General features: G+C 40.8%; 3 protein-coding genes across 3 annotated transcripts; 1 reads left to right on the forward strand and 2 right to left on the reverse strand.

The window, feature by feature from the left end:
- Window positions 1-1,714: 1,714 nt before the first annotated feature.
- Window positions 1,715-7,579, reverse strand: degs2 (delta(4)-desaturase, sphingolipid 2; the record flags this gene model as incomplete). The annotated part of the gene is made up of 3 exons (XM_080849846.1): window positions 1,715-1,858; window positions 3,574-4,316; window positions 7,498-7,579. The coding sequence occupies 3 exons, from the start codon at window positions 7,577-7,579 to the stop codon at window positions 1,715-1,717; spliced, it is 969 nt and encodes a 322-aa protein (XP_080705972.1).
- A 1,004-nt stretch (window positions 7,580-8,583) lies between these two features.
- Window positions 8,584-14,793, forward strand: yy1a (YY1 transcription factor a). Its single transcript, XM_080849699.1, has 5 exons — window positions 8,584-9,163; window positions 11,639-11,801; window positions 12,117-12,177; window positions 13,162-13,320; window positions 13,678-14,793. The coding sequence occupies exons 1-5, from the start codon at window positions 8,656-8,658 to the stop codon at window positions 13,858-13,860; spliced, it is 1,074 nt and encodes a 357-aa protein (XP_080705825.1). The 5' UTR covers window positions 8,584-8,655; the 3' UTR covers window positions 13,861-14,793.
- Window positions 14,794-15,501: 708 nt separating this feature from the next.
- tpp1 (tripeptidyl peptidase I) lies at window positions 15,502-22,532 on the reverse strand. Its single transcript, XM_080849542.1, has 13 exons — window positions 22,453-22,532; window positions 22,064-22,135; window positions 21,367-21,506; window positions 20,962-21,112; window positions 19,704-19,825; window positions 19,209-19,387; window positions 18,444-18,642; window positions 17,861-18,049; window positions 17,628-17,700; window positions 17,288-17,408; window positions 16,976-17,134; window positions 16,739-16,864; window positions 15,502-16,324 (listed from the first exon to the last, which is right to left on the reverse strand). The coding sequence occupies exons 1-13, from the start codon at window positions 22,461-22,463 to the stop codon at window positions 16,187-16,189; spliced, it is 1,680 nt and encodes a 559-aa protein (XP_080705668.1). The 5' UTR covers window positions 22,464-22,532; the 3' UTR covers window positions 15,502-16,186.
- Between the last annotated feature and the right edge of the window lie 2,876 nt (window positions 22,533-25,408).

Below are 25,408 nucleotides of genomic sequence, written 5' to 3' on the forward strand. Positions count from 1 at the left end.
GGCACAAGAGCCCAGATAAAGCAATATACAATGGCCTTGAAATCACACTGATTAGATGATTGTAAGCCTATTTAACTTGCGCTATAAGTGAACTGTATCAGTAGGCTACAGCAAGAGAACCTTTCCAGAGAGTGGCCGAGGACTTTGTTTGCAGCAGAAGCCCAGTTGAGAGGGAGACACCACACTAATCTCACTGTGAAATGAAACAAGGAACCTGTTCTCAGCTTTAGTGTTATGATTTAGGAGGTTCCCTAAGACCAGTATGACCGGAATGAGCCCTCCATCATAAACTAGATACAGCACAAACCACTCAGCCTAATATCACTCTGTATTTTGTTTCATTTCACACAAGATAAGACCTTGCTAGAAAGAAAGACATGATTTCTTGTCTATACATTATTTTTTTTATTTAATTTTCCAAACAGTTATTCATCTTTATGTTAAAATCATATTCAAACCGACAGTGCGGCCATTGCAAAACAAGAATTCCATAATTAAATGTGGTAGAGGAACATTATAAATATTTCTTGTCAAACATTACATATAGAAATATTAAAAAGTGACTGGACTATTTTTCACAACTCAGAGCCTTATGTGCACATAATCTTCATGAATAAAACTGAGCAGCATACAGTAAACGGCTTCCCCAAATTTAAACGGCATCTACTACAACTCAATAAGTTACTATGTCCATTTCATCTCTGCAATCTGTGTCCAGTGGCGCAAAAAGTGGGTATGCGCTGTATGCGGCGCATAGGGGCGCCGCACCATGGGGGCGCAAAAGCGATGGTAAAAATAAATAAAAATAAAAATGTTTGGGGTATTTTCTATATGTAGCTGCTGTTGTGCGTTTCTAAATAATTTCTGCATTTCCTTAATGTTATATAACATTTTAGAGGACTAAACAGGCTAGAGTAGGCGCCTTATCTCTTAAGATTCCTTAATAGAATTTTGACATAGAAGAGTAAGCGTGAGCGCCATGACCGCTGAACACACAAGCAGTTAGAACTAGATTGGGGGGGGGGGGGGGGGGCGCCAAAATTGTTGCTGCATACCCCCCTGACACTGGGCAGTTGCACCCCTGTCTGTGTCCACTTAATAGTGGCAGTAAATAAACAAAAGTCACTTGGAATTAGATTTACCTTCAAATATATGAAAGGTCTGTCAAATGTCAACACAACTCTCAGAACTGAATGGATAAGTAATTCAACATGGCAAAATGTTATTTACTGTTTGTTTATTTCCTAGATTCATATGGATTTTAATCAATGAGAAAGTAACGTTTGATCCTCAAACTGAGGTCAGATATTCAGGATAGGGACTCCTTACTCAAAAGAACGGCCTTTAATTTATATATCATCATCCCCTACTACTTCACATTACACATATCCTAAGTAGACCTCTGGTAACACATGGCCAAAATAATACTACCAGAATCCAGAATGGTCTGCACTCATTGATGGAGTTTGGAGATGGACAATCAGACTGTTGAATCCTATGGGATAATTCCGAGACAAACAGGTACAAGACAAACAGGTTTGGGAAGCCCAACAGGAAATTAAAAGGAATTGTCATGGTTTCAGGGTTGGGTGTGTGAGTCTCAAACTGCCTCGAGCTGAAACATTTATTTAACCTCTATTATGTGTGGACAAGCAACACTAAGAAACACAAACACCTTTAACTACGTAGTGCACACATCACTTGACAGGGGCCTTCATTCCTGTTTGACTAGCTTGTATTGACGCTTGATTCTAGCGTAGGGGCCGATGCTGTCGTCGAACACAAAGTCCCACAGCACGCGTGCCCAGGACGTGTGCTGGGGTAGGGGGTCGTAGAACTCCGCTGCAATCTTCTTAACCTGCACAGAAAAGCCCAGTTAAACTCAACTCTTCACTAAAGGACTGTGGCCAAGTAGGGACATCACATCAAGACTCCTTGGTGTGTTTCAACAAGGCAGTCAAACTCAATTTTGGTCATGACTGCGTTCTGTGGAATATATAATGCACCTTTGAGCTCCAGCAGTAAGTAATAAATTAGGATAGGAGCACAGTGTCGTCCTTTGGCGTGGGGAGTAATCCTTTAGGGTGTGGAAAGCCATAAAGCCTCATCCAATATTTCCACGGCAGAAGGATGATAAATTGGTTTTGAAGTTAATGGTTCAAGTTAAGGAAAGGTGACTCCCCTCAGGCATGTGTAGAGTGAAAGGCTGTGTAGAGTGAAAGGCTGCTTGAACGTGGTTAATGTGTCACTCAGCCTGCGGTTTCGATCAATATAAATGATAAAAATGCAATCTCAAAGCCCCTGGCATTACATACCAAACCAAAGAGTACAGAAACGACAAAGGGTTCTCAGCAAAAAAGGGAAACATTCCTGTGAGTTTTGAAATATGAATTGCTATGAGCTAAGGTCAGTGTTAAAGCAAACACAATTTTTCAATAACTCCGCCCTGTTCCACAAAAGCGGTGTTACTCTAGCTGTCTTTAATGAAGGCAACTATTGGCATGGACTGTGAAGATTTCTTGCTTAACACTATGAAGCAACCACATACAGCCGCGGAAAAAATTAAGAGACCACTTCAAAATGATCAGTTTCTCTGGTTTTACTATTTATTGGTATGAGTTAAAGTAAAGTTAACATTTTAGTTTTATTCTATAAATTACTGTCAACATTTCTACCAAATTTCAAATAAAAATATTGTCATTTAGAGCATTTATTTGCAGAAAAATGACAATTGGTCAAAGTAGCAAAATAAATGGAATGTTTTCAGATCTCGAATAATGCAAAGAAAACAAGTTCATATAGATTCTTAAACTACACAATATTAATGCTTTAACTTAGGAAGAGATCAGAAATCAATATCTGGAAAAAACGCGTGCTTTTTTGACCAATTGTCATTTTTCTGCAAAAAATTCTCTAAATGACAGTATTTTCATTTGAAATTCAGTAGAAATGCTGTCAGTAGTTTATAGAATGAAACAAAAGTGTTAACTTTACTCAAACACATACCATTAAATAGTAAAAAAAGAAAAACTGATAATTTTTTTAAAGTGGTCTCTTAATTTTTTCCACGGCTGTATCTTTAAGTAACTTCATCATTAATGAAATCATGTGAACACAGAAATGCTGTTTTAAATCTCTTTTTGAACATATGCAACCCTGTAAATCATACAAAGCACTTAGTTAGCACCTAGCTGTGCACCTAGCACATATCCATTGTTATGGACAAATCAGGTCAGTATACACCTATTTGGTTAGGTGACTGTGCAACCACACGTACTTCAAACAAGGGATGGGGATTCTTATCCACACTTATCCATCAAGGCCTCTGAAGCAAACCTGATAATACATCATCCGTAACAACAGGTTCATAACTCACCTGCTCTGGTGTCATTTCCCACTATGCAAGACATACTTTTGTTATGAGCTACACAAAGACAGTAAAGGGGGTGGCACACTTTCGGCTTGAGGTTGTTCATTAGTGCACAACATTTCTCAAGAAGCACATTAGTTTCTCAGACCTGAAAAAAAAATAAAAAATCAAAGAGCCTGGCCAAACGAAATAAGGCTACTCACCAGTGGTAGTCTACTGCCGGGGATGCTGGGGAAGTCATGGTGCTCCATGTGGTAGCCCACGTTGAAGGTGATAGAGTTGAGGGGCCCGTAGTAGGAGTATGTCTCGTGACCCTTCAGGAACATGTAGTGCTCAGCGATAAAGTGTCCTGAAATGGGGTGCAGGCCCATGCACAAGAGGGAGCCTGCAATCAGGTAAATGATGGGCTTCAGTCCCCAGAGGTAGTAGATTATGACGTCCACCACAAGCTGGACAACACCATTCAGTAACTCCAGCTGGGTCAGTGGCTTGGGGTTGACCACCAGAGGGCGCAGTGCGTAGAATAGAGGCTGGAGGAAGAGCCAGACAACCTTCCGCAGAGGCGTGCTGAAGAACCAGCCCTCCAGGTCCGTAGGGATGTCCACGTCCAGGCCGTCCCCGCCCAGGTAGCGGTGGTGGTCGATGTGGTACTTTTTGAAAGAGGCGGAATAGGGCAGGCCAATGGGGAGGTTGGCAAACATGGCAAACCAACGGTTCAAGCGTGCCTGCTTGTTGCCAAAGGCCACGTTGTGAGAGATGTCGTGGATGGCCAGCGTGAGTGAGTGGTTGATGCAGCCACCAAAGGCATAGGCCCAGAAAAACAGCCATTTCCAGGGGAGGTCATGCACCATGTAACAGGCCAGTAGCTGAGTGAGGACCATCCCTGATACCACCCATTTCAGCTGTGGGTCATGGCCCATTAGGGACTTAATCTGTGGGTATTTAGCTGTGAATCAAACAGAAAATACAAACACATTTAAATTCACATAAAACGAGTTTAATCACGTTCAACCATCAAGAAAACACTTCAAGTACAAACTGTAAATCCTTGTGGCAGCTTTCTGATACTCTCTGTGGTTCACAACAATCAGCAACAGCATAATCTGTTACCCATGATAATATCAGCCGAGGAGTTGTTTAAGCTTTGCCACACACTTATGGGCAAAACTGCTGATCCTTTATCTCACTATGCAAATGTTTATTTTTGGTCCTGGTGACTGGTCTGTCTGTGATTCATATCTCTCTGGTAAGCATCACCATAATAATACATTATTGAAAATTCTGATCTTGCACAATTTAGGCACAAGACAAGTTCTTCGGCTTTAGCAGCCTTCACAGTTCAACAGAAATTGTGGCATTGCAAAACAATATACGGAAATTGAATCACCGCCTAATGCTTTGGCCCTTGGGAGGACAATATTCCTGGCAACAGCCCAGTTCAATTAGGAGAAGTGTTGTTTGGTACCTTGTAATGTATTTTTTAAATCATATTCTCCCAAATTAAAAAGTGGTTCCCAAGAGCATCACCAATATTCACAAAAAAAGTGACCAAGAGTTTTAAAAGCCAACACTGATATTTCGCCTGCTAAACAGACTTTTTTCTCTGGCTACTATTTATTCAAATATGTCCCATCTTCTAATCTTGTGACCATTTGCATGGTGTGACCATGATTTGCATCATCATTCCAGGGAGAGGCTGGATGGGTTTACAGGGAGTTGGAATATTTTGTTAGCACCTCAGCATAAAAATAGGGTTTGGGATTAATGAGTTCCTCGCAGGTTTCACAGAGCTCCCCAACATCTGTTTCAAACCTGAATGGCCTGAAGCCATTGTTTTTTCTTCTGCTTGCTTGCCTGATAATTTTTCCGACCACTTTTTCCATTAATTATTTATAAGTGGTAAGTCCCTGTCTTTTCTCTGATAATAAAGGTCACCTTGGTGAGCATTTGGATTGGTCTGAACTCAAGCACAGGCTATTCATAGCAAAGTAATTTAAGAAACCATTCAATTTCCCCCCTATTGCCTTTTGACTTCACCTTACAGAAGATAAAACACACTATCACATGTCCCTGTGGAATGCCACCATGGCAACGTTGACACCTTACGGTTGATTTCCCCGTTCAACCATAAGGCAACAAGCTAATTTGTTCATTTAGTGTTGTTTATCCGTCTACAATCAAAGAAATGTCCACAGGTTTAATGCACACATGTTTAAATACATGGTTTAATCCACATCGGGTTAATTGTAAGTTCACATGAACCCTTGTGTGTTTGAGTGGTTAATGAATAACCATGCGTCATAAAAGAGGGAAAACCACTGGGATCCCTCATGACTCACCTTCTCTACATCAACACAATGGTGGCATATGACGAACCACCAATTTATCTAAGTGAGGACCAGTCAATTGCTTTCCCATAGACATCTCTTCAGTTGTGTTATGCAAATGTGCAATCACTTTCCATAATATTATGGGATACGCATCTACAAGTGCAGCCTTCTCCTCCTGCGACTCAGTGGTGTCCAAATCTATTCATTTGTACAACTACAATGATGACATAAATCAATAGAGAGAGGAGAAAAGAGATGGGACAGGGTGAGTTAAAACTCTTGGAGACAGCTAGACCCTTGTCAGTGTTACATAGAAAAAACATCATGTCATTCCATTGTTGTTTTAGCTTCCCCCCAAATGCTAAGCCCATATAAAAGTTTGAGCAGAAATGGTTACTGGTCTCCTCTTGAGCAAAATGTTAAGACCAGGATGCCCATAACTGATTGCTTGTCTCTGTGGTGTAGAAATGTTACAACACCATGGTGACAATAAACACAGTCTACAAACTGTCACACCCTGTGTTCTTTCAAGGAAATTATACAACACCTGATCCAATTTGCCTCAGGGGCTACTGTGGTGTTCATTAAAACAAAAGCTATTCATATTTAGGAAGCAACAGGGGTAAAGTAACTCTCAGCAGTGAAATATAAAATATTATTGCGCTTAGACTGATTCTTGGAAGTAGTCAATGAGATCTTACTGTGAATTGGAAATATAAACAGAATACGGCAGGATTACTTCCAATCATTTCTGAGAATTCCCAGCTACTACACAACATAAAATCGAGGTCTTAAAGGCCATAGAAAGGGCACCAATGAAAACAGTGATATCAGACTCAGAGAAATCTCTTTGTACTGTCCTGACTTTTGTCCTTTGGTCAGTGTGGTGTGACGGTCAGGCTATCCTCTGTCTGTGTGCCATTACCCACGTTGTGTGCCCTGTTACCATCAAGCCTATGGCTTTGTCATCCACATCTGATGGTACATATTGCCATATTCCCAGCAGGAGTCATGATAGTCCTTTGTGTGGGATCATCTTACATATTTCAGGTGTGTCCCTAGGTGGCTGTAGTCAAGAATTTGAAACTGGTTTGCTGAAATTGAGACCAACAGACTTTCTGATTATAGACACACTTTTTCTTGAACTTTAGCCTCACCAAGATTGTAGGGCATTCTGGAATTACTGCATACAAATAAACAATAACTACATGGAAACCAACTCAGTCTGGTCATCATAAGTCCGTCCAAAGTTTCCACAACCAAGCCAACTTTAACCATCTTAAAGAACAGCCAGTCAATATCCCATTGCTTCATTAGGATATCGTTAATAAATTGATCATGTAACTAGTATTTTGCAACGTTTTCACAGATTGACAAATAAATGAAAAAGTCTAAATCAAAATTATCGTATAATGAACACCTGCAAAGCAACAATTTGTCTTCCCTGTTGAAAGTTGCATACTGGTCTGACTTAACATAAGTAAGTTTTGCGATCTCACGTAGGGCATGGCTAGGCTACTCACCGGAAAACAGGTGCATTATATACAGGTATGTCTTCACCATGAATTAAATCATCAATTTTCGAACGCGTGATACGTGTTTTCACACCAGACAAAACCATTTCCAGAAGTAGACTACACTGATAGCTATCTATTGAAGTCTTTAACAATCCCTAATTTTGACAAAGACGCACTTTATTCACTTAATTTTGAACAAGGACAAGCTTTAAACAAACAAAAAGGCTATGCTTCAGATTACTGACCAACAAGCATTTTCATGTACGATACAAATTCTTACCTAGAATTTCTTTCCTTCGCAAAGTATGCGGTTGCTCATTATAAACCCATTCAAAGTCCCAGCGCCCACTTGCCTTCCCCATTTCGACACTTGATTGTGGTTTGTGTGAAGGTGACGTTGAAAGTAATCCAGCTCCAACTCCTCTTTAGGATGACACACCCTCGGGTAATGCAGGTGTGACAGAGCCACTCCCAGGGTGAAATGACGTGAGGTCCGGTGAAACAACTCTGAACTAGGCTATAGCCTACTATCAAGAATAAGTTCAACATTGAAGAAACATGTGGTGGTTGATAGGCCAATTTTAATAAGACAATGTAGGCAATACATAATTGGACATTAAAATATATGTTCTATAAGCAGGATATTTAGGAGATTATTTGTAAGCGATGTTGTTTATTAATATATTACATTCAGCGTGTACATGTCCAACGCTTTTCTCTGTTGTAAATTGTCATGCATTCCAAAGCCTGTTGTTTTTGTCCCCAGCAAAATGAAAATTAAATGAAAAGCTTACGCAATATATTATTCAAATCAGCTTTAAGGCTCGGGAATAGCCTCTTTTGGTTAGTTTTTCCTTTTCTCACAAAGGCCAAGCCATTTACCCTGGGATCACTGTTGTTGTAATTTCCTTTCGCAACCTGTAGGCTAAATTTCTTTAGTAAAAAGAAACATGACTCAAAATGTTGCAATTGCATACTTGTTCATTTTATGTGGTCAGTCAGTTCAGAAAAAACATGAACACGACTTGAGGTTAATTCAATAAGAAGGCGCGAAACACGAAAACGTCATCTTTATAACAGTCTGTAATAAAAAAAAAGCTTTATAATGTATTATTTATGTTTTTCTCTGCGAACTCCTTCGTATTATGACCTACTGCGGGTCCAGAATCAGTTGTGCCTACTTTCATCTGTTTTTTAATACAGATTAGTGACGAATGAACTGACCTAAGATTGAGCCTTTTCTCACGCTCGACTGTGTGCGCCCTAAACATTCTCGCGAGAATATGTAAACAGGCCATAGTGTCGACGGGAGTTCGTGTGGGACGGACGGGGAGAGTTGAGTTTGTATTGCCGAAGAACAGGAACGGTAGCCAAGGAATAGGAGAGGGGGAAAGAACAGGCACGTTGGTATAGGTGAGAGCAATTGAATATTTCCAACATGGCATCGGGAGACACATTGTATATTGAGACCGACGGTTCCGAGATGCCTGCAGAAATAGTTGAATTGCACGAAATTGAAGTGGAAACGATAGAGACTACTGTGGTCGGAGAAGACGACGAAGACCAGCCTATGATTGCTTTGCAGCCTCTAGACTCTGATGATCCGAATCATCATGTCCATCACCATCAAGAGGTGATATTAGTTCAGACCCGGGAGGAGGTAGTTGGTGGGGATGACTCAGATCTACGGGCGGACGATGATTACGAGGACCAAATTCTTATACCAGTTCCAGTCCCTGCTGCTGAAGAGGAATATATCGAGCAGACCCTGGTGACTGTTGCAGGGAAAAGCTCTGTGGGCCGGATGAAGAAGGGGGGAGGCGGCAAGAAAGCTGGTAAAAAGAGTTACTTGACTGCAGCTGAAGCAAGCAGTAGAAAATGGGAACAGAAACAGGTTCAAATAAAGACTCTGGAAGGAGAATTTTCCGTTACGATGTGGGCGTCAGGTGAGTTCAAGTGACTGAAACAAGTGTCTTCTATCATTGCATTGTTCTCTGTGCTTTCAAAGAGGGCCGTGTGCGGGCGTTGTCCTTTTGAACGACATACTGTTTGTAAGATATGCCAACACTGGGGTAATTATTAGGGCCGCAATTGTTCTCTGAATGCAGTCCGGATTGAAATGTTTTTGTTTTGAAGGGAAGCCATGTTTTTAAGCGTTGATGGGCGCCGCCATATTCCCCCAGACCAGTATGGCGGCCCGAAAAAATGGCGTTGATTCAGCCGGGGAAGATGGCGGCCAGAGCGGGAGGCAGTAGACCACTGCTGGCTAGGGGGGTAGGCCGCAATGGCGCAGTTTGTCATAGCAGCGAGATTCATTGCTGAACCACTCATGTAACAAGGGGAGGGACGTCGTATACCAGAGCAGATTAGCTACTCTTACATTTGAGAACACAGTGGAATCTGTTAAGGACTAAAGTGGGGATCAACGTTTCGTCCACCCATTTAACATTTCAAGTAGAATATTTGTTCTCAGCTAAATTTGTTAAAATCCGTTCGGGACCCATGTTAAAATGTCACATACATGTCAGCGTTCCTCCGCTATCTAGCCAACAAGCTAGGGCTCGCTTCAAGACATACTTTAGCGTGTTATCTAAGCTTGTAGGCTTGGTGTAATGACAAATAAAATTAACAGGATCAAAATGTGACGGTCCTTGTATTTTGTTGAAGTTGCTAACGCACCTATTTTTTTCGGACAAGCTAATACATATGATAGCGACCTAGCTAGCCAACAGTACTCGCAAACCAAATTCAGGGGGCGTAGTTAAAATTAGCAAGTACTTCTGTTTTCTATGGGTAAACCGAATTATTGTTTCGTTTAACGAGTTGGAATTTGGAATAAACCTCGCAGCCTTGTGTAGATAATCATGTTATTTAGCGTTAGCATGAACTTGAACTCGGGGGAATCAGACTAACGTTAACGGCTAGGTGTGCTTGTTAACAGCAGAATGTAAATAGGTAGGTGGAGCTTGACCTGAGTTGCAATTTACTCAGAAACTGCAACCAGAGCTGCAACACTCGTAGAGTACTTATGTGGAATACCCCTAACGGTATCGTAACCTTTTTAAAACTGTAAAACTAGTGTAAGGAGTAGGCGTAATGACAGTGGCTCATACGATTAGTTGACTTCGTGAAGCACCAACAACAAACTTGACCTGTTGTACGTGGTTGCCAGCTGGTACACTGCTCCATTTAATTATTTTCACGTATGCCCAAGACGATGTGTAACGCAACGCATTTCCTTTCTGACAGTATAGGGAATAGACAGTTTAACTGAAAACCCTTTTTTGAAACCCAATAGTTCATATCTTGTAGGCTTTTTTTGTTGTTCGTTACACAAGAACATTACCTGTGATCCCATATTACTTAAAAAATGACTTAATTACACAACAATTACTGCTTTATAACATGCTGACGAGTTCCCCTCCTTGCCCCATGATCTGAAAATGGAATTGATTTAAGAACAAGCTGTAGGCATAGTTCTGAGAGACAGAGTGAACACACCATTTTTACATCACCATTGACCTCAGTCTTTGTTAATTTTGGGCAATAGGTTATAGGCAAATAAATGGTTGCCTTTATGCTGTCTAAAGGACAGCATGTTTACTTTGAATGTCATGGGCATTGAATTTCCCAGCATGAAAGGACGTGGCATATTCTTAACAAGGGATAAAAAGGAAAACTGCAATGGTTATTGATGTTACAACACTGTTGATTTATTTGCAGCATTTGTTTTTGATCTGTGTCCTCTAACTGTCACAGGGTTACACTGCAGCAGACATTGTCTGTTTAAGTGTAAACAGTTGGGATTGACAGGAAGTTCTTTAGTTGGCCTGTAAAGAGAGACTGCAGTTTTTTTTTATATCCAGATAACCAAATGTTTCACTGTGTGTCAAAAGGATGAATGTTTGTTTTTTGATTACAATACCCAGATGGTTGATTGACAAGATCACATGAACATTAACACTTTTACTCTCTAGCACTATTGTACAGTTTGACATAAATGAATCTATATTTTGACGTAATCTGTGAATATAATATAATATATTTTCAAAGTCTTAATTTAATAAATATATCTATTATTTTGATTTAACTTATCAGTTGACAGATTCATTTCAGGCATGCTCTGTGCTTGGATTGATTCTGTACAGCACTCTGTCCTTGTCACCGTGATTGACCTTTTTCAGTGCAGTGATTGTATTAATCAGGGATGCTGACTGTTAATTGTTCAAAGCACACATCTGAACATTGAAGCACACATTGAAAGGCCTTGTGTTCTCTTGAAGTTCCCCCAGACCAGAACAATTTCCCACAATAAATACTTATCCCCTAGATTAAAATGCGCGACTAAACTTCAAAACACTGGCTGTGTTTGTCCGTGTTTAACCAGGCTTTTGTGTCTCCCCAACCCCCTTTGATCACAGATGACAAGAAAGACATTGACAATGAGACTGTGATTGAGGAGCAGATCATTGGGGAGAACTCCCCACCAGACTACTCTGAATACATGACGGGGAAGAAGCTACCTCCTGGGGGAATCCCTGGGATCGACCTGTCAGATCCCAAACAGCTGGCAGAGTTCGCTAGGTAAGCATCACACAAGCATCAGCCGCAGCAGAGCAGGTTTTGGTTTAATGTCAGCTTTTTTGGTCACCATGAAGGCTTCAGTTTGTTTTTTGTAAACATCTGTGCAAGGTTTGCTGTGTTTCCAATTCACTGGACAGATCACTGTTAGAATGTATTTCTATCCACCACCTCAATTTCTAATCCGGCTTTCTAGTAGCTGCAGGTTCCCTGATCTACTGACAGGATTAGAATGACCTCTCAAACTAAAGAAAATTATTATTAAAAAGGTCAATACCATTGAATGAAATGTGTGTTTTCATTTGTATTTTGGCACAGGATGAAGCCACGGAAAATTAAGGAAGACGACGCGCCCAGGACAATAGCATGTCCACACAAAGTGAGTGTCTTACCGAGTACATGTAAAATGTCACCCAAAGTACTCAGTGAAAAGGATGCTATCAGGAGATCAACACTGGCCCATTAGTATTCAGACAAACTTCTCCTGTCCAATAGTATTCCTTTAGGCCAGTGGTTTCCAAAGTGTGGGGCGGGCCCTCAAGGGGGGACATGAAGTTATGGAGCGTTCCATTTACTTCGGATGTTGGAACTTTGAGACGTCACACCTGAGTTGACTGCGTTCCAGTAACAAGTCCGAAAACTAATGCAATTTTCGTTGTTAGCAGATGTTGGCATTACGCAGCATTTTGCGCGTACAAACACTCTAGCAACAAGTCCACAGATAGAAGTCGGACAGCACCAAGATTTATTGAGACACAATAAGACAGATGTGCCAATAAAGTTGATGCGCGACTTTCTGAGTTGGAATTCCGACTTCAGGGGGTGATCCTGTTAAAACTTCCAACTTGGAAAATCCAACTTCCGAGTACAATTTTTTTCTTGTTGTAAAAGGGTGACCTGCCATGAAACATTTGGGAACCACTGCTTTAGGCATTTTTCAACTGACAGAATAAAGTTGACTGATTATTTTGACTTTTAGCAGCACACTGAACAAAGTTTGCACACTGATTCACTCTGATGCACTCTGATGCATTGAGATAAGGGTGACTTTAGTTAGGTAATTAACTTCAACGTTGACTTTTACCATTGTGTGTTGAAAATGCGTTTGCCATTATGTGTTGTGCCATCCTGGCAAAACATGCATAACCATAAGCCTAAACAATTCTCTTGGCATTTAAATAAAAATAAAACTCTTCTCTGTATTCCATTCTACACCTGCATAGACAGTTTTGTTATTCCACAATTATATTATTGCCATACTATTCGTCTGCCACCAGGTGGCACTTTTGAGTAAACTTTTTCCATGATCTTTGGACAGTGTTGGTGCTGATTTCAAGTGACCCACCTTGCTTCTTCTTCCCAGGGCTGTACCAAAATGTTCAGGGATAACTCGGCCATGCGAAAGCACTTACACACCCACGGGCCCCGAGTGCATGTGTGTGCGGAGTGTGGCAAAGCCTTTGTGGAGAGCTCCAAACTGAAGCGGCACCAGCTCGTTCATACTGGGGAGAAGCCTTTCCAGGTGAGTCCCTTACGTGTACAACTCATCCAGAGTCCCACACAAAAGGAAACAGGTCTACCTATGCAGGTCCGTGCATAACTCATACCAAGCCCCAGGGGGATAAATGCTTTGGAATCAATGGTCGTGGTTATTTAGATTATAGTTGACAATTTCTATCAACACAGCAATATTTGTACTTAACATGTGTTATTTTAAGATGAATATACTCTCTGTTCTTGTACTTTGCGATGAATACATATTAAGTTGACCTGTATGTAACTAAATATGCTCTTTTCAGTGTGTGTAAGCCTATAGATTGCTAATGACTGTTCCTTCTACTCACCCTCTTGCACCCCCCACCCCACTCCCCCTCTTCAGTGCACATTTGAAGGCTGTGGAAAACGGTTCTCTCTTGACTTTAACCTCCGCACACACGTGCGTATCCACACTGGAGACCGGCCCTATGTTTGCCCCTTCGACGGCTGCAACAAGAAGTTTGCCCAGTCCACTAACCTGAAGTCACACATCTTAACACACGCAAAAGCCAAAAACAACCAGTGAGCCCAGTGTGTGTGTGTGTGTCAGAAAACAGACCCTTTGTATATGGTTTCTAAAAAAAAAAAAAAAAACCTACGTGAGAACACCATGACAGACTTTTTGATAAGCACGGAGGTGAAAATACTAATCACTGCAGATGACTTACCCAGCCCCTCGCCTCTTCCAGAGAAAAGTGAAGAAAGAGGAAAGTGTCACTTTTCCCCCCCCCTTTTTAACGAACTACCTGGTTTTGAAAGTTTCTTCTTGTGAAGATGTGAAACTCCGGGACCTGCGTCTACAGTGAGAGCTCTTGCCACTGCAGCACCCAAAGAGAAGTCCACGCTCGTGTGAAGTTTATTCTTTTGTGCAAACTATCTGAGAGGGAAAAAATGAACTGCTTTTTTAAAAATCAAAACTATTTGTTTTAAAGTGTGCATATTGTACACTTATTTTTGACCTTAAATGTAGTCATGTTATGTGCGTGCGTGTGAGTGTGTGTGTGTGTGTGTGTGTGCGTGATCCCCAGAGATTTAGGATTTTTAGAAGAATTTGCAGTTCTTGCGGTTCTGTTTTTTTCCTGTAAAAGGAAAATTATTATTGTTATTATTATTGTTGTTATCATATATATAATTTGTGGGGGGTGTCCTTTCAGGTTTCCTTTTGTAAAATTGCAGCGCACAGTTGATTTCTGAATCATGTAGATAATAGAAATGTGAAATAGTGTTAAACCTATCAAAACCATTTTATCTGTTTTAAGTTATCCTGATGTTAACAGCAGATGCAAAAAAAGTTGTGTCCATCACTGAAAATCCTTTTTTTTTTTTTTTTCTTTACTAGGAACCCACCTGAAAACATTCTGGGGTGTCTGTTTTTGCATAGTCAGAATGTATTGTACAACTTGATTAACCCTTGTTGATATAAACATCCCCCTGTACAATGGTGACCAGTAATAATAAAACAATGGTCCCTAACTTGAGTTACTCAGTTATGTTTGTTGGGTAGAGTAAAGATGGTTGTATTAAGAGACTTGCTTGAGAAATGTGCTTGGCAGAAAGGAAGGTGAAACAAATCAAATCGAGCAGCCCGATAAATCTATTCATACACTTGCAACAAGCATGTCTACATCTGTGGATTCATTTGGTGGATATTAAAGGGGTGGCGTGAGTAGCAGTCATTCAAACGATCAGCCTTGCAACATATTGAGGGTGATGGTTCTCTAAACTAAAGGTTGTTTTAGGGTTAAGTTGGAGGTTGGCAGCAGGGATGCTCAGTAGTAAAGTCACAGGTAAGTAGGCTGGGACTGTGTGTTTGTGTTCAGAGGGAAACTAAAAATGATACTTGGGTGGGAAGAAGCAATGGGAAGCAGAGGTTTTAAAGGTTTAGATGGACAGGCTGCAGTCGCATGTCCTGATGGTCTAGAGAGTGAGCAAACAAACAGGGTAGATGGAATTAGATATTCTACTAGGCTAGGTCAAAATAGTGGAGAACAGTGTTTGCAGGCACCAGCTTTAGGTCAAATTAAGGAGTGCTTGCATGGTATCACGTTGGTTTAAGACCGGGGCAATCTAGGCCTATTGCATCATTGGAAATAACAATAATAAACAGGTAAATTCATTCATTTCAGTCCAACACAAACACAATGAAGACAAAACACAATTACACGTGTCAAGATAAAATCATTGTCTTTCATTATAATGCAGCAGAAAAATCTGACAACACTTGAGATATCACATCCCTTCAAAGACCAAGAACATCGGTTGCTGGTGATTGAACAGTATTTCATGAACACAGTACAATGCATTTGAACCTGCTCCCTTGAGATGATATTCTGGTCATTTGACCTTAAATAAAAAAATGTCAAAAGAATGATCGTGATGAATTTGATTGCACACATTGAACACAACTTTGGGGTAGGAGACATCAGTAGTCTTATCAGTTTCAAACAAAAAGAAAACTTCAAACCTGTGTGAAGGTGCATGCATCTGCTAGTCCTTCGCAAAACCTCAAAACCTGGATGAAATTCGTATTACTGGATACTTATAAGTGCAATTTAATTCATAGAATTTATCATTTTGGAACCTGAGATAATGTTCTGAATAGATTGCTTTGATATCTAGTTTATGCAGTATGTTGCTATTGCTGTAGCTGTGTATCCACAGAGCTGGTAAAACCACTGATTAAATTTGAGTCAGTGCTTTTCATTCAGAGGGGAACTGGAGATGGTGTATCAGGCAGCAAGTCAGCCTTCCTCCATCAGTGGACTGGTCCAACGATGAAGCAGTTGGCAGAGGGCACAGTGGGGGGTTAGATGGAGCTCTGGGTGTGTGGGGAGGGGGGTAGGTGGGTTCAGTTAATCCAGCAGTAAAGCCAGCAGGGCAGGGTAGTTGGGGGTTCCCCACCCTGTGACGGGGTCCCACGACGGAGCAGCACAGAAGCCCTGCCCACTCACCTGCTCGTCCCAGCAGCTCATGTGGCATCCCTCAGTCACCTAAACGAAGAAAACCAGTCATTAATCAGGAAGTATGACCCATTTCTCAAAGATGAGAAAGTCTGACATAATAACAACATGATGTATAGTTTGAGATAAAAACCAAACATATTCAGGTTCACCTCTGTTATTGTTTAGGTATACATTTGAAACCATAAAAAAAAAATGTAGTGCCGACCATATTCTGTGTTATTTCTAGACAAAGACTGTATGGTCATGGATATGAACCTGGGACACATTTGACCAACATTGTTGATTCATATAATAAAAACAGTTAAACAAACAAATCAAATTAATGAGCAATATGAGGCTTTGTACCAAGAAGACCTATCTCATATTATGCCAAGTCCCACTGCTGTGCTTCTAATTGCAGTTGACTTGATAATCTAAGTGCAGCTAGCCTGAGCCACTCACATCAAAAAGGCCGCTTCCCTGCAGCTTGTACAAGCGTGGGTTGAGGAAGCCGAGAGGGGGAAGGCCTTTCAAGAAGCGCTGATCATTAATAAGTGACAGCATTCCCCCAACAACTGGCGTAGAGGCCTAGGGGCAGGAGGGATAACAAGATGTTAAGAGAGAGCAAAAGAGAGAAAGAGAGAGAAGAGGAGAGGCACCGAGACAGATACAGACAAGATATATATAGCTCTTCATTACCGAAGTTCCAGACACCCATGGAATGGGCACCCGGTTGGAGACGATCCAGTAGTTGTCTGAGAGAGCAGCAATGTCAGGATAGGCTCGTCCACTGGTGTTAAAGTACGTCTTAGGAGGAAGAGTCTTCATGGTTTTCAAATAGGAGCTTACAGCACTGGCCTACAAACAAAAAAAACCAAGGTGTAAGATTTATTATATTATATTTATTTTTATATAAATCCAAAAATCGTATTTAGAACATTTTGGATTCTTTAAAACCAAAAAGTCGTCATCACACGAATCATAAACACTGCCAACGAACTGAAGACTCACCTGGTATTCTGGCATGTCAAACACATTACTGAAGCCACCCCCACTGATGTAGTCTGTGATCTCATGGGTGACCTTGAAGGGGTTCTTGAATGAGGTTCCTCCCACAGTGGTCACATAGGGACTGAGAAGTTAACGGTGGAGGAGGGTGAGGCGTTAAACAATAGTCATGACTCGGTATGGTGTGAATGTTTGAACGGTCAATGTTTTTCATGCTTCAAGGTGAGATTTCTGTATGGCCCTTAACATTGGCATTTGTGAAACTGAACAAAGTTGTACAACACATTATGTTACACATTTAAGCTATCTGTAGCAATGAAGTAAGTCTAAAATTGGTGCTCACCTTGAGGCAGGAAAACTAGGCCTGAAAGAATTCTCAGCCTTGGTCAGATGCCTGCATCCAGCTCCACTGTCACCTGAACAATATAAACAAAGCAACGATGGATCCCACACTGAAACCACAAGCGGTTAGTCTCATTCTAAATTGACGGAATATCAATTAGTCATTTCATGAGTTTTTATTTTAATTTTTTTCAAACATTAAAAAGGTTTATTGAAATGGAACTCAGAATTCACCTGATGCAAAAAGCATAGATATGCCCCGAAGTCCAGCCTTCATGAACTCATTGTTGATGCGCTGCATGTAGGCAGTGGACAGGCTGTCCTCGTCGTCTCCGTAGCTGATGGTATGGACCCAGGGAATCGAGGTCAGGTTGCTGAGGAGCACCATCCACTGGAGGAAGGGCTCCTGGGACTCATGCCGCCCTGAAAGGGGGAGGAAAACGTTTTACCAAAAATAAAAAAGGTGGACATAGGAAGTATTGATCGAAAAATTTAATCTGAGTAATGAAAGGTATATTGACTTTTGTTAAATTGAGTGGCCTGTTTTTTTTGTTAAACCGGTTTGTTTTTAATAAAAAAAAAAAAAAAAAGAGAAAATCCCCTTCTGTTCAATTTAGAAGTAATGCATTACCAATCCAGTTATCTTTAAAATGTGACTACAGTGAGGTCTTTGAAGGTTGTTCAAAGGTCATATTGAATTATCCCAATTCTCCAGACAAGAGAACATTGTTCTCTCCCACAGAACGAAGAACACTAATACACTATGCATTAAAGTGATCGGTTTCCCCAACTACCATCAGCTTTAGCTACTGCATACCTGGATTGGTGAAGAGCCACGTGGAGATATTGGCCCCTGTGCTCATGATGTACTCAATGTCCAAACTGGCCTCCAGACCAGCCTTGCCAACCCCCTGCGTCCCCACAACACGGTCCACTGCGGAGTGGTGTTTAAACCCTGCCCCAAACATGCTCATGAACTCTGCCAGGTCCGCAGGGTGGTAGAACTGCTCCAGAAACTATAAGAGTTAGAAAAGAAAAAAAAAACATTTATCAGAACGTTTGCTTCAACTTCCATAGTTTGCACTTAAGACATATCTAACATATTAAGGAAATGTGTAGACCCTTTGTGGTTCTCTTTTTAGCTATGTTCAAGTCAGAGGTCTTGCCACTTCAATAAATCAACAAGACACACATTCAGTAAATCAACCAAAAGGCATGCTTCAACTTTATCTGAAAGCCTGAGGAAAGTATGTCCAGGGAAAAAAAAAAATTCTATAATGTTCACAGATACAACCACAACATGTGCTGGACAATCAACATAAATGAAAGCTTGCATAAGTATCAAACATGAGATTTCAATGTAAATACCAATGCATTCAGCAGCTAAACTAGCATTTCTAGTAGCTCTCTGTAGCACTTTACTTTACATAGTAAAGTACTTTACAAGTAGACAGAATCACAGTAATAGGTGGGTAGTAGCATCTGAATCGATGGTATCAACTTATAAAAAACAAGAAATGACTTACAAAATCTGTAATGATTAAAAAATAAATGTCTGACCACATAGTGCCTGGCTTCATACCTGTGCACAAGCCTGACTGTTATTGGCTGCAGAGCCCACATCGGAGGCGCTCATGTTGTAGCGAGCTCTAATGACAGCGGGGGTCACTCCGAGGTGGTACGTCCCCGCTACTCCCCCCTTCTTACTCCAGGATGTACCCACCTCCTGCTTTTTGGGTGGGAAGCGGTGAAGCCCGCCCACTGGAGGAGGAAAGGTTTAGTTAAGCGCTTGGGAACAGACAGTGAAAGTGCTGCTATCCACTTCTCATGGCTGATTGCACAGTGTAGAAAAGGTAGTCTTTGTTTGAAACTCACAGTTCTTCTATGTTTTATATAACATGTTGAAATAAAGGCGTTATAATGCCAACACTATGCTCTATGCAATAGAAAATGAAGAGGCAATCTTTAAACCAAACAAAAGGTCCATCATCTGTCCATCATAACATGACAAAATGAATCAAGCTAAAATGAATCAAGCTAAAATGCAGATGTGTTTTAAAACAGTTTAGGGACCCACCAAAGTCCAGGTGCTCGGACACATCCTCATGGACAGAGTACTGGAACTCTGATCTCAACAGGAATTGGTCCTCTCTGCTGTAACGATGGAACCTGCTGCCCGGAAGTAAAGTCTCTGCAACTCTGTAATGAGAAGGATATTTTTCAGAATGAGGTAAACATTAAAAAAAAAGGGTTAATGTGAATAGTGCCCCAATGCACTGTGTTTCACCAGCTGGATGTATTACTTCCCTCTTTCATTCTCTGTAATGGGTGTGGTTCATATGATTTTTAACTGTGCTGAAGACATTGAGTTATACATTCGTGTACTCAGGAATTAAAGCCAAATCTGTTACTCTTCATATACATGTCCCCCTCTCACATTTAAATTCCATGTATGCATGAGGTAAAAACAACATGGGATAGATAACAGTTTTTCATCCACACTCAAGTCTTCCATAACAATAAAGTAACAGGTGTTTTGTATTCCCACCTGACTGCATCTAATGGGATGCTACTAGCACCAAAAAAAAGAAAACATGTGAGGTAACCTGCAATTATCTATGAATTTATGCACTTGGGGGCCAAGCAGATGCACACCTAGGATTTCTACCTTTACTTATTTTAATGTTACAAGTTTAATTTACAAAAAGATGTAACTTCAGCTAGATAACAAGCTATTGTTTCATGCAAATGGAAGCGTTTAAGGTTATTTAAAAGTTTCATAGTAAGAAAAGTTTAGTTTAGTATCAGCTAACCAATAAAGGGCACCTAGACACTTAACAATCCTGAGAGACGAAAATGAGATATCAGTGGGGCAAGGGCTCTGATATGAATGTAGTGATTGAAGGGGGTGAAGTCCCCCCTCCCGCTTGTACATTTCTCGAACATGTTAATCCGATGGTTACAATTACCACTGGAGCATAATTGTTAATGCCACTAGGTCACCAGGGGATAGATAAACAATTTGACTTTAGCATTTAGTGTCCATTCTCACACAACTCCATAACAGTTACATTTAGTGCATTGATGCTGACTTGTCAGGTGCTATAAAAGCAATCTTATCAATACATAACATTGTCAAATATATTAAAATAGTTTGCAGCAACAGCAGTTTTTCCATGAAGACAAAAGATTAATACAACTTCTTAAAACACTCTAGCTTCTGCAAAAAGAGGTGGAAGTGAAATCTCTGGAAGGAAGGGCTCTAAAACTGGTATGTAGCCCAAACAAAAACATGGTGTGGAGCCCACTCATGGAAATATCATGAACTCCCTTACTCAACAGTCATGGCACACTGTAGAAAGTCCTGGGTGATAACCGTCCGACAGTCCCGCACCCCGTGCCTCAGCAGCCAACTGCTGACCACCTTCTGAGTGAGCCTGTCTGGCTGGACCAGCTGAGCCACGTCTGCCAAGTCCAAGAACTTCCCTGCGGAGAAAGAGAGGAAGCATGAAAACAAAAATCAAGAACCATGACAAATCACATGAGATGATAAGGAACTAGAAAAAGTGTGTGACTGTGCAAGTCAGGCGAAGACAGGGAGTTTATGTGTGTGTGCGAGGGCAGGGGGATGGGTAGTTAGAGGATCACAGACACAGTGAGCAACAGAAACAGGACAAAGACAGAGAACAGGAAGTGAGAGAGAGAGAGAGAGAGAGAGAAAGCTTTAGGGGAAGTAATACCATATACTGCAGAGTCAGGGTCCGATAACCTGCCCAGCAGAACTTTCATCTGATCCACATTCTGCTGCCGCAGGGCAAACGTCAGCTCCACCTCTTCGGCAGGGTCTGCTCTGCCAACAAGAATCCACTCCTCAGGGACACTATGGAAAGCAATGAGAGAGTGAGAGTGAACGAGCGCAAGAGCAAGAGAGAGAGAGAAGCAGCGCTAAGATCAAATATATGAAATATGCAGTATGGGTATGGAACCGGTTTAGTAGCTGTAGTTGATGCTAGTTTTTTCTAATACAAACTGGTTTCATAGGGCAGCCCTGCTTTTTTGCTGTGAGAACACAACAGTTCTGGATTTGATCCTATTGGAGGCTATGGGCCATACTGGTCTCGACACAATTTGTTGTGCTAGTTACATTCCTGAGCTTTTCTTATTCAGCTTGACCAGCAAGGCAGTTCTGGTCTGAGCTGGCCTCCCAGGACAAATAAGCACAGAGCATGAGTTCAAAGTATCAATACCTGAAGGGTATTATTAGACCATTACCTCCAAATTTGATTTGGGGTTAATGTTATATTCTGGTGGAGTCAAGGCAAAAATGTATTTAAAAACAATCATATAGGAATCAGTATTGCATAGACTAAAAACACTATCCATACAGTAGGTAGTCTTTGCACCTGTAACACGTTTTAAGTTGTAGGATCAACTTACGATGTATCTTGGTCAGCCTCCAGGGGCCTTCCCAAAACAATGGATACACATGCCAGTCCGTAGGTGATTGACCTAAAAGCAGACAACAGCAGCTATTGTTTACAAGTACTTTCCGGAATTGATCCGATCACATGAAAGAAACTAGCCGTTTTCCTCCTTCATGTTGCTGTAACCTTCAAACCATCAAACAACCGATAAAGGAGTCGAGAAATAAATCAGCAAAAGTCGAGACATGAACAAGCTTTTTTCCTATTTGTTTGCAACTTCCCGAAGACAACAATAAAGAAGGCAGAGATTCACCGCATTAGTTCTAATGTAGTCCACGAAAAGGCAAACAAACAATAATACATTGCACAGACATTATCATGTTTACTTCAAAAAATACTCACAACAGCCACATTGTTATGGTACTAACGTTGACCGGAGTGCAATGTCAGGATATACAACATGAGGTTAATTTTGACGATCGTTATAAGGTCATGTGATTAGTCATGTGACGAGTCAGCTGAGGGCTTTTGGTCAAGTTGGGAGTCTGCAATGGGCGACACGTTATTTTCTGTCACTGACGGAAGGATGCCTTTTTTCGCAATAAACGCTCAAGTGAAGGTTATATTATTATGCCCCATGGGTTAAAACGGTCTTAGATAATTGCTGCATCAAACGCACATCGCAATAATAACACATTAAATAGGCCCACATTTGCAAACATCACCCTAACATCAATTACAGGAACACAACTCTCATTTTCACGCTCAAGCAGTTGGAAGAACCTGCAGTGATCTTGGAGCTGACAGCGCCTCTGCTGTTCTGTCTTTTCCTTGGAGGGGGCCAATGAAAATTCATGTTTATACTCTGTACCTCGCTATTTTCCAGAGTTCATTACATGGGATGGGTCAGTTAAAATCCTGTTGGCCTGTCGAATAGTGGACTGCTAAAAAATGTCTTTGGGTGGGTGATCTTTCCCACAATCTTCCGCTCCGTTCCCTAACCAATGTAAATATTTGAGCTTTAAACTTGACCGTTACAGTGCAAACCCATGACAGCGATGCGACCAAGTTCCATCGCTTTGAGTGGGCGTGGTGTAGCGTATGGAAATAGCATAACTGGGCAAATGTGTAATGCAAATATGCTTCTGGATGTCAAACGGCCATCACACTTTTAACGTCATCTTGTATATTTTTTCTTAAAGATTTTATATTTCATGGTAAAGGAAACAATGGCACTTTATTAACAATAAAATCAAGATGCTTAAAAGATTGATCATTTGTTGCAGAGAAGTCAATAATAAACACAAAATGTAAAAAAAAAAAAAAAAAGAGAGAGAAAAATTCATAACCATATATACATCTATACTATGTTTAAAAAGTATCTATAATCTGGTGTTTCAGGCATCGGAAAAATAGTAGTCCTCATCACTTTCTTCATTGGGTACAGATGGAGCCTCTTTCTGAGAGAACATTTGCCACACAACAAAGGAATCATCTTCCGCTGAAAAAGTAAAAACAACAACATGTAAATACTTCCATGAGCACAGACACAGACACAGACATATATTTTTTGTGAAAAATGAGTTTTCTTCAACATACCAACACGCTTCTTCTCTGTCTGTTTCGCAGGAGAAGGGATGTAGTTCTTCTCGTCTGACTATATACAAAAATGAGAGATTGAGATTAATTTTCACTTACGCCCAGCAGCAATGTGGCTACCAATGTATTTAAAATGCGACTGTTTTTTTTGTTTATTTGTGGTAAACAATACAATGATACGAGCATGAGATGTTCACAGACCTCTCGATTTGCTATAAAATGAAATAAAATTTGCTATAAAATGTAGCATACCAAACAAGATTTATCATACCATCTAATATCAATGCCTGACATCCAAATATGCAAGGTCTTACATACATACATGATGACAGAATAGCACATACTGTTTCATGAGCGCATGGTCTTTAAGATTTTAAGGATAAAAAACAGTAGTCTGAATGCTGTCAAAACATATTTAATCGTCATTCACAGGTTATGTTGTCTTATACAATAATAGTGTGTTGGGTCCATATGTTTCATGAACCACACACTTAAGCCTCCAACCAGCCTACCTTTGTAGAAGCCTTGGTGCCTCTCCCCCGTCCTGTTTTCATTTCGTTTTGGAAGTGGAAGACATACTTGTCATTGTTGTTCCTTGTAGGGTAGAGGAGAAAAAAAAAAAACCAACCAGACATGGTGACACGTCATTTGACCAAAAGGTTATGTGATATAATGATGTGATAATAATGATAATACAGTATTTTTACTGCTACAGTTCGTGCTTTAAAATTATCTTTGTGATATGTGGTATAAGAAGCCATTACATATTCTTGTACAAATAGGCCTTGGTATGACATCGAAAAGGTGCATCGATGTACCTGTTGATGGAGGGGAACATGCCAGGACTGATGTGCAGACACTTTGGGGTCTTCACCCCCGCAAACATGCTCGAGCTCGAGCTAGGAGTCTGAGGGTTCGCCAGCTGACCCATGCGATCCCCATCTCCACAATCCGAAAACGTGGGCAACTTAATTTCCAACAAGATAAAAAAAATGTTTTATCAGAATAAGACACTAGTGCACCAAGACATCATCAGGCAATCAGCAATGCCTGATATCTCTCCAACAATGTCTGAAATCTCTCCAATGGTAATAGTCTTGTGCTACTACATCATTATTTTGATGTAAGCTGCATTACTTTCCCCTAGGGGACATTAAAAGAACTGCTCTGCCTCATTAAAAGGTGCAATGGCAGTTATCATTGTCCAAACCCAAAAATGCTTTGGAACTAACAACAATATGAATCAGAAGTCTTTTTTTTTTTTTTTTTAAGTGAGTGTCTCTCACATGCACGGTTTATAGTTTCCTTGCTGTGAAATATATGAAACCAATATCCTAAATCCTGAAGCAAACAATCAAGACGCATAAAATTAGATTCAAGTGGATTAATACCTTCTTGACTCTCTTTTGCATAGGCGAGCTTGTGAAAACGTCATCAAGGTCATCCTTGGGTAGGTGGTCCAAGACATTGCGAATCTCCTTTTTCCTCCTCAGCGTGCCAGCTTTGGCCGTGATCTTGGGCGCGGAATCTTTAACTGCACAAAACAAGCCGTTTTCTGGTACAATACATCTGAGGTGTTTCAGTATTTAGAAAGGAAGAATCTGTGCAGCACGAAAACCATGTAAATTATGTAATTTTTCACATGTATGCACTGCTGGTACCTGATGCCTTTTACAATGTGGAGGCAACCAGAGAGAGCAGACTTCTACCTAATAACCCTGCAGTGGCGCAAACCATCAACACATAAAACCTGGACTTC

This window comes from Sprattus sprattus (genome assembly GCF_963457725.1).
Source record: "Sprattus sprattus genome assembly, chromosome: 13".
Classification (NCBI taxonomy): Eukaryota; Metazoa; Chordata; class Actinopteri; order Clupeiformes; family Clupeidae; genus Sprattus; species Sprattus sprattus.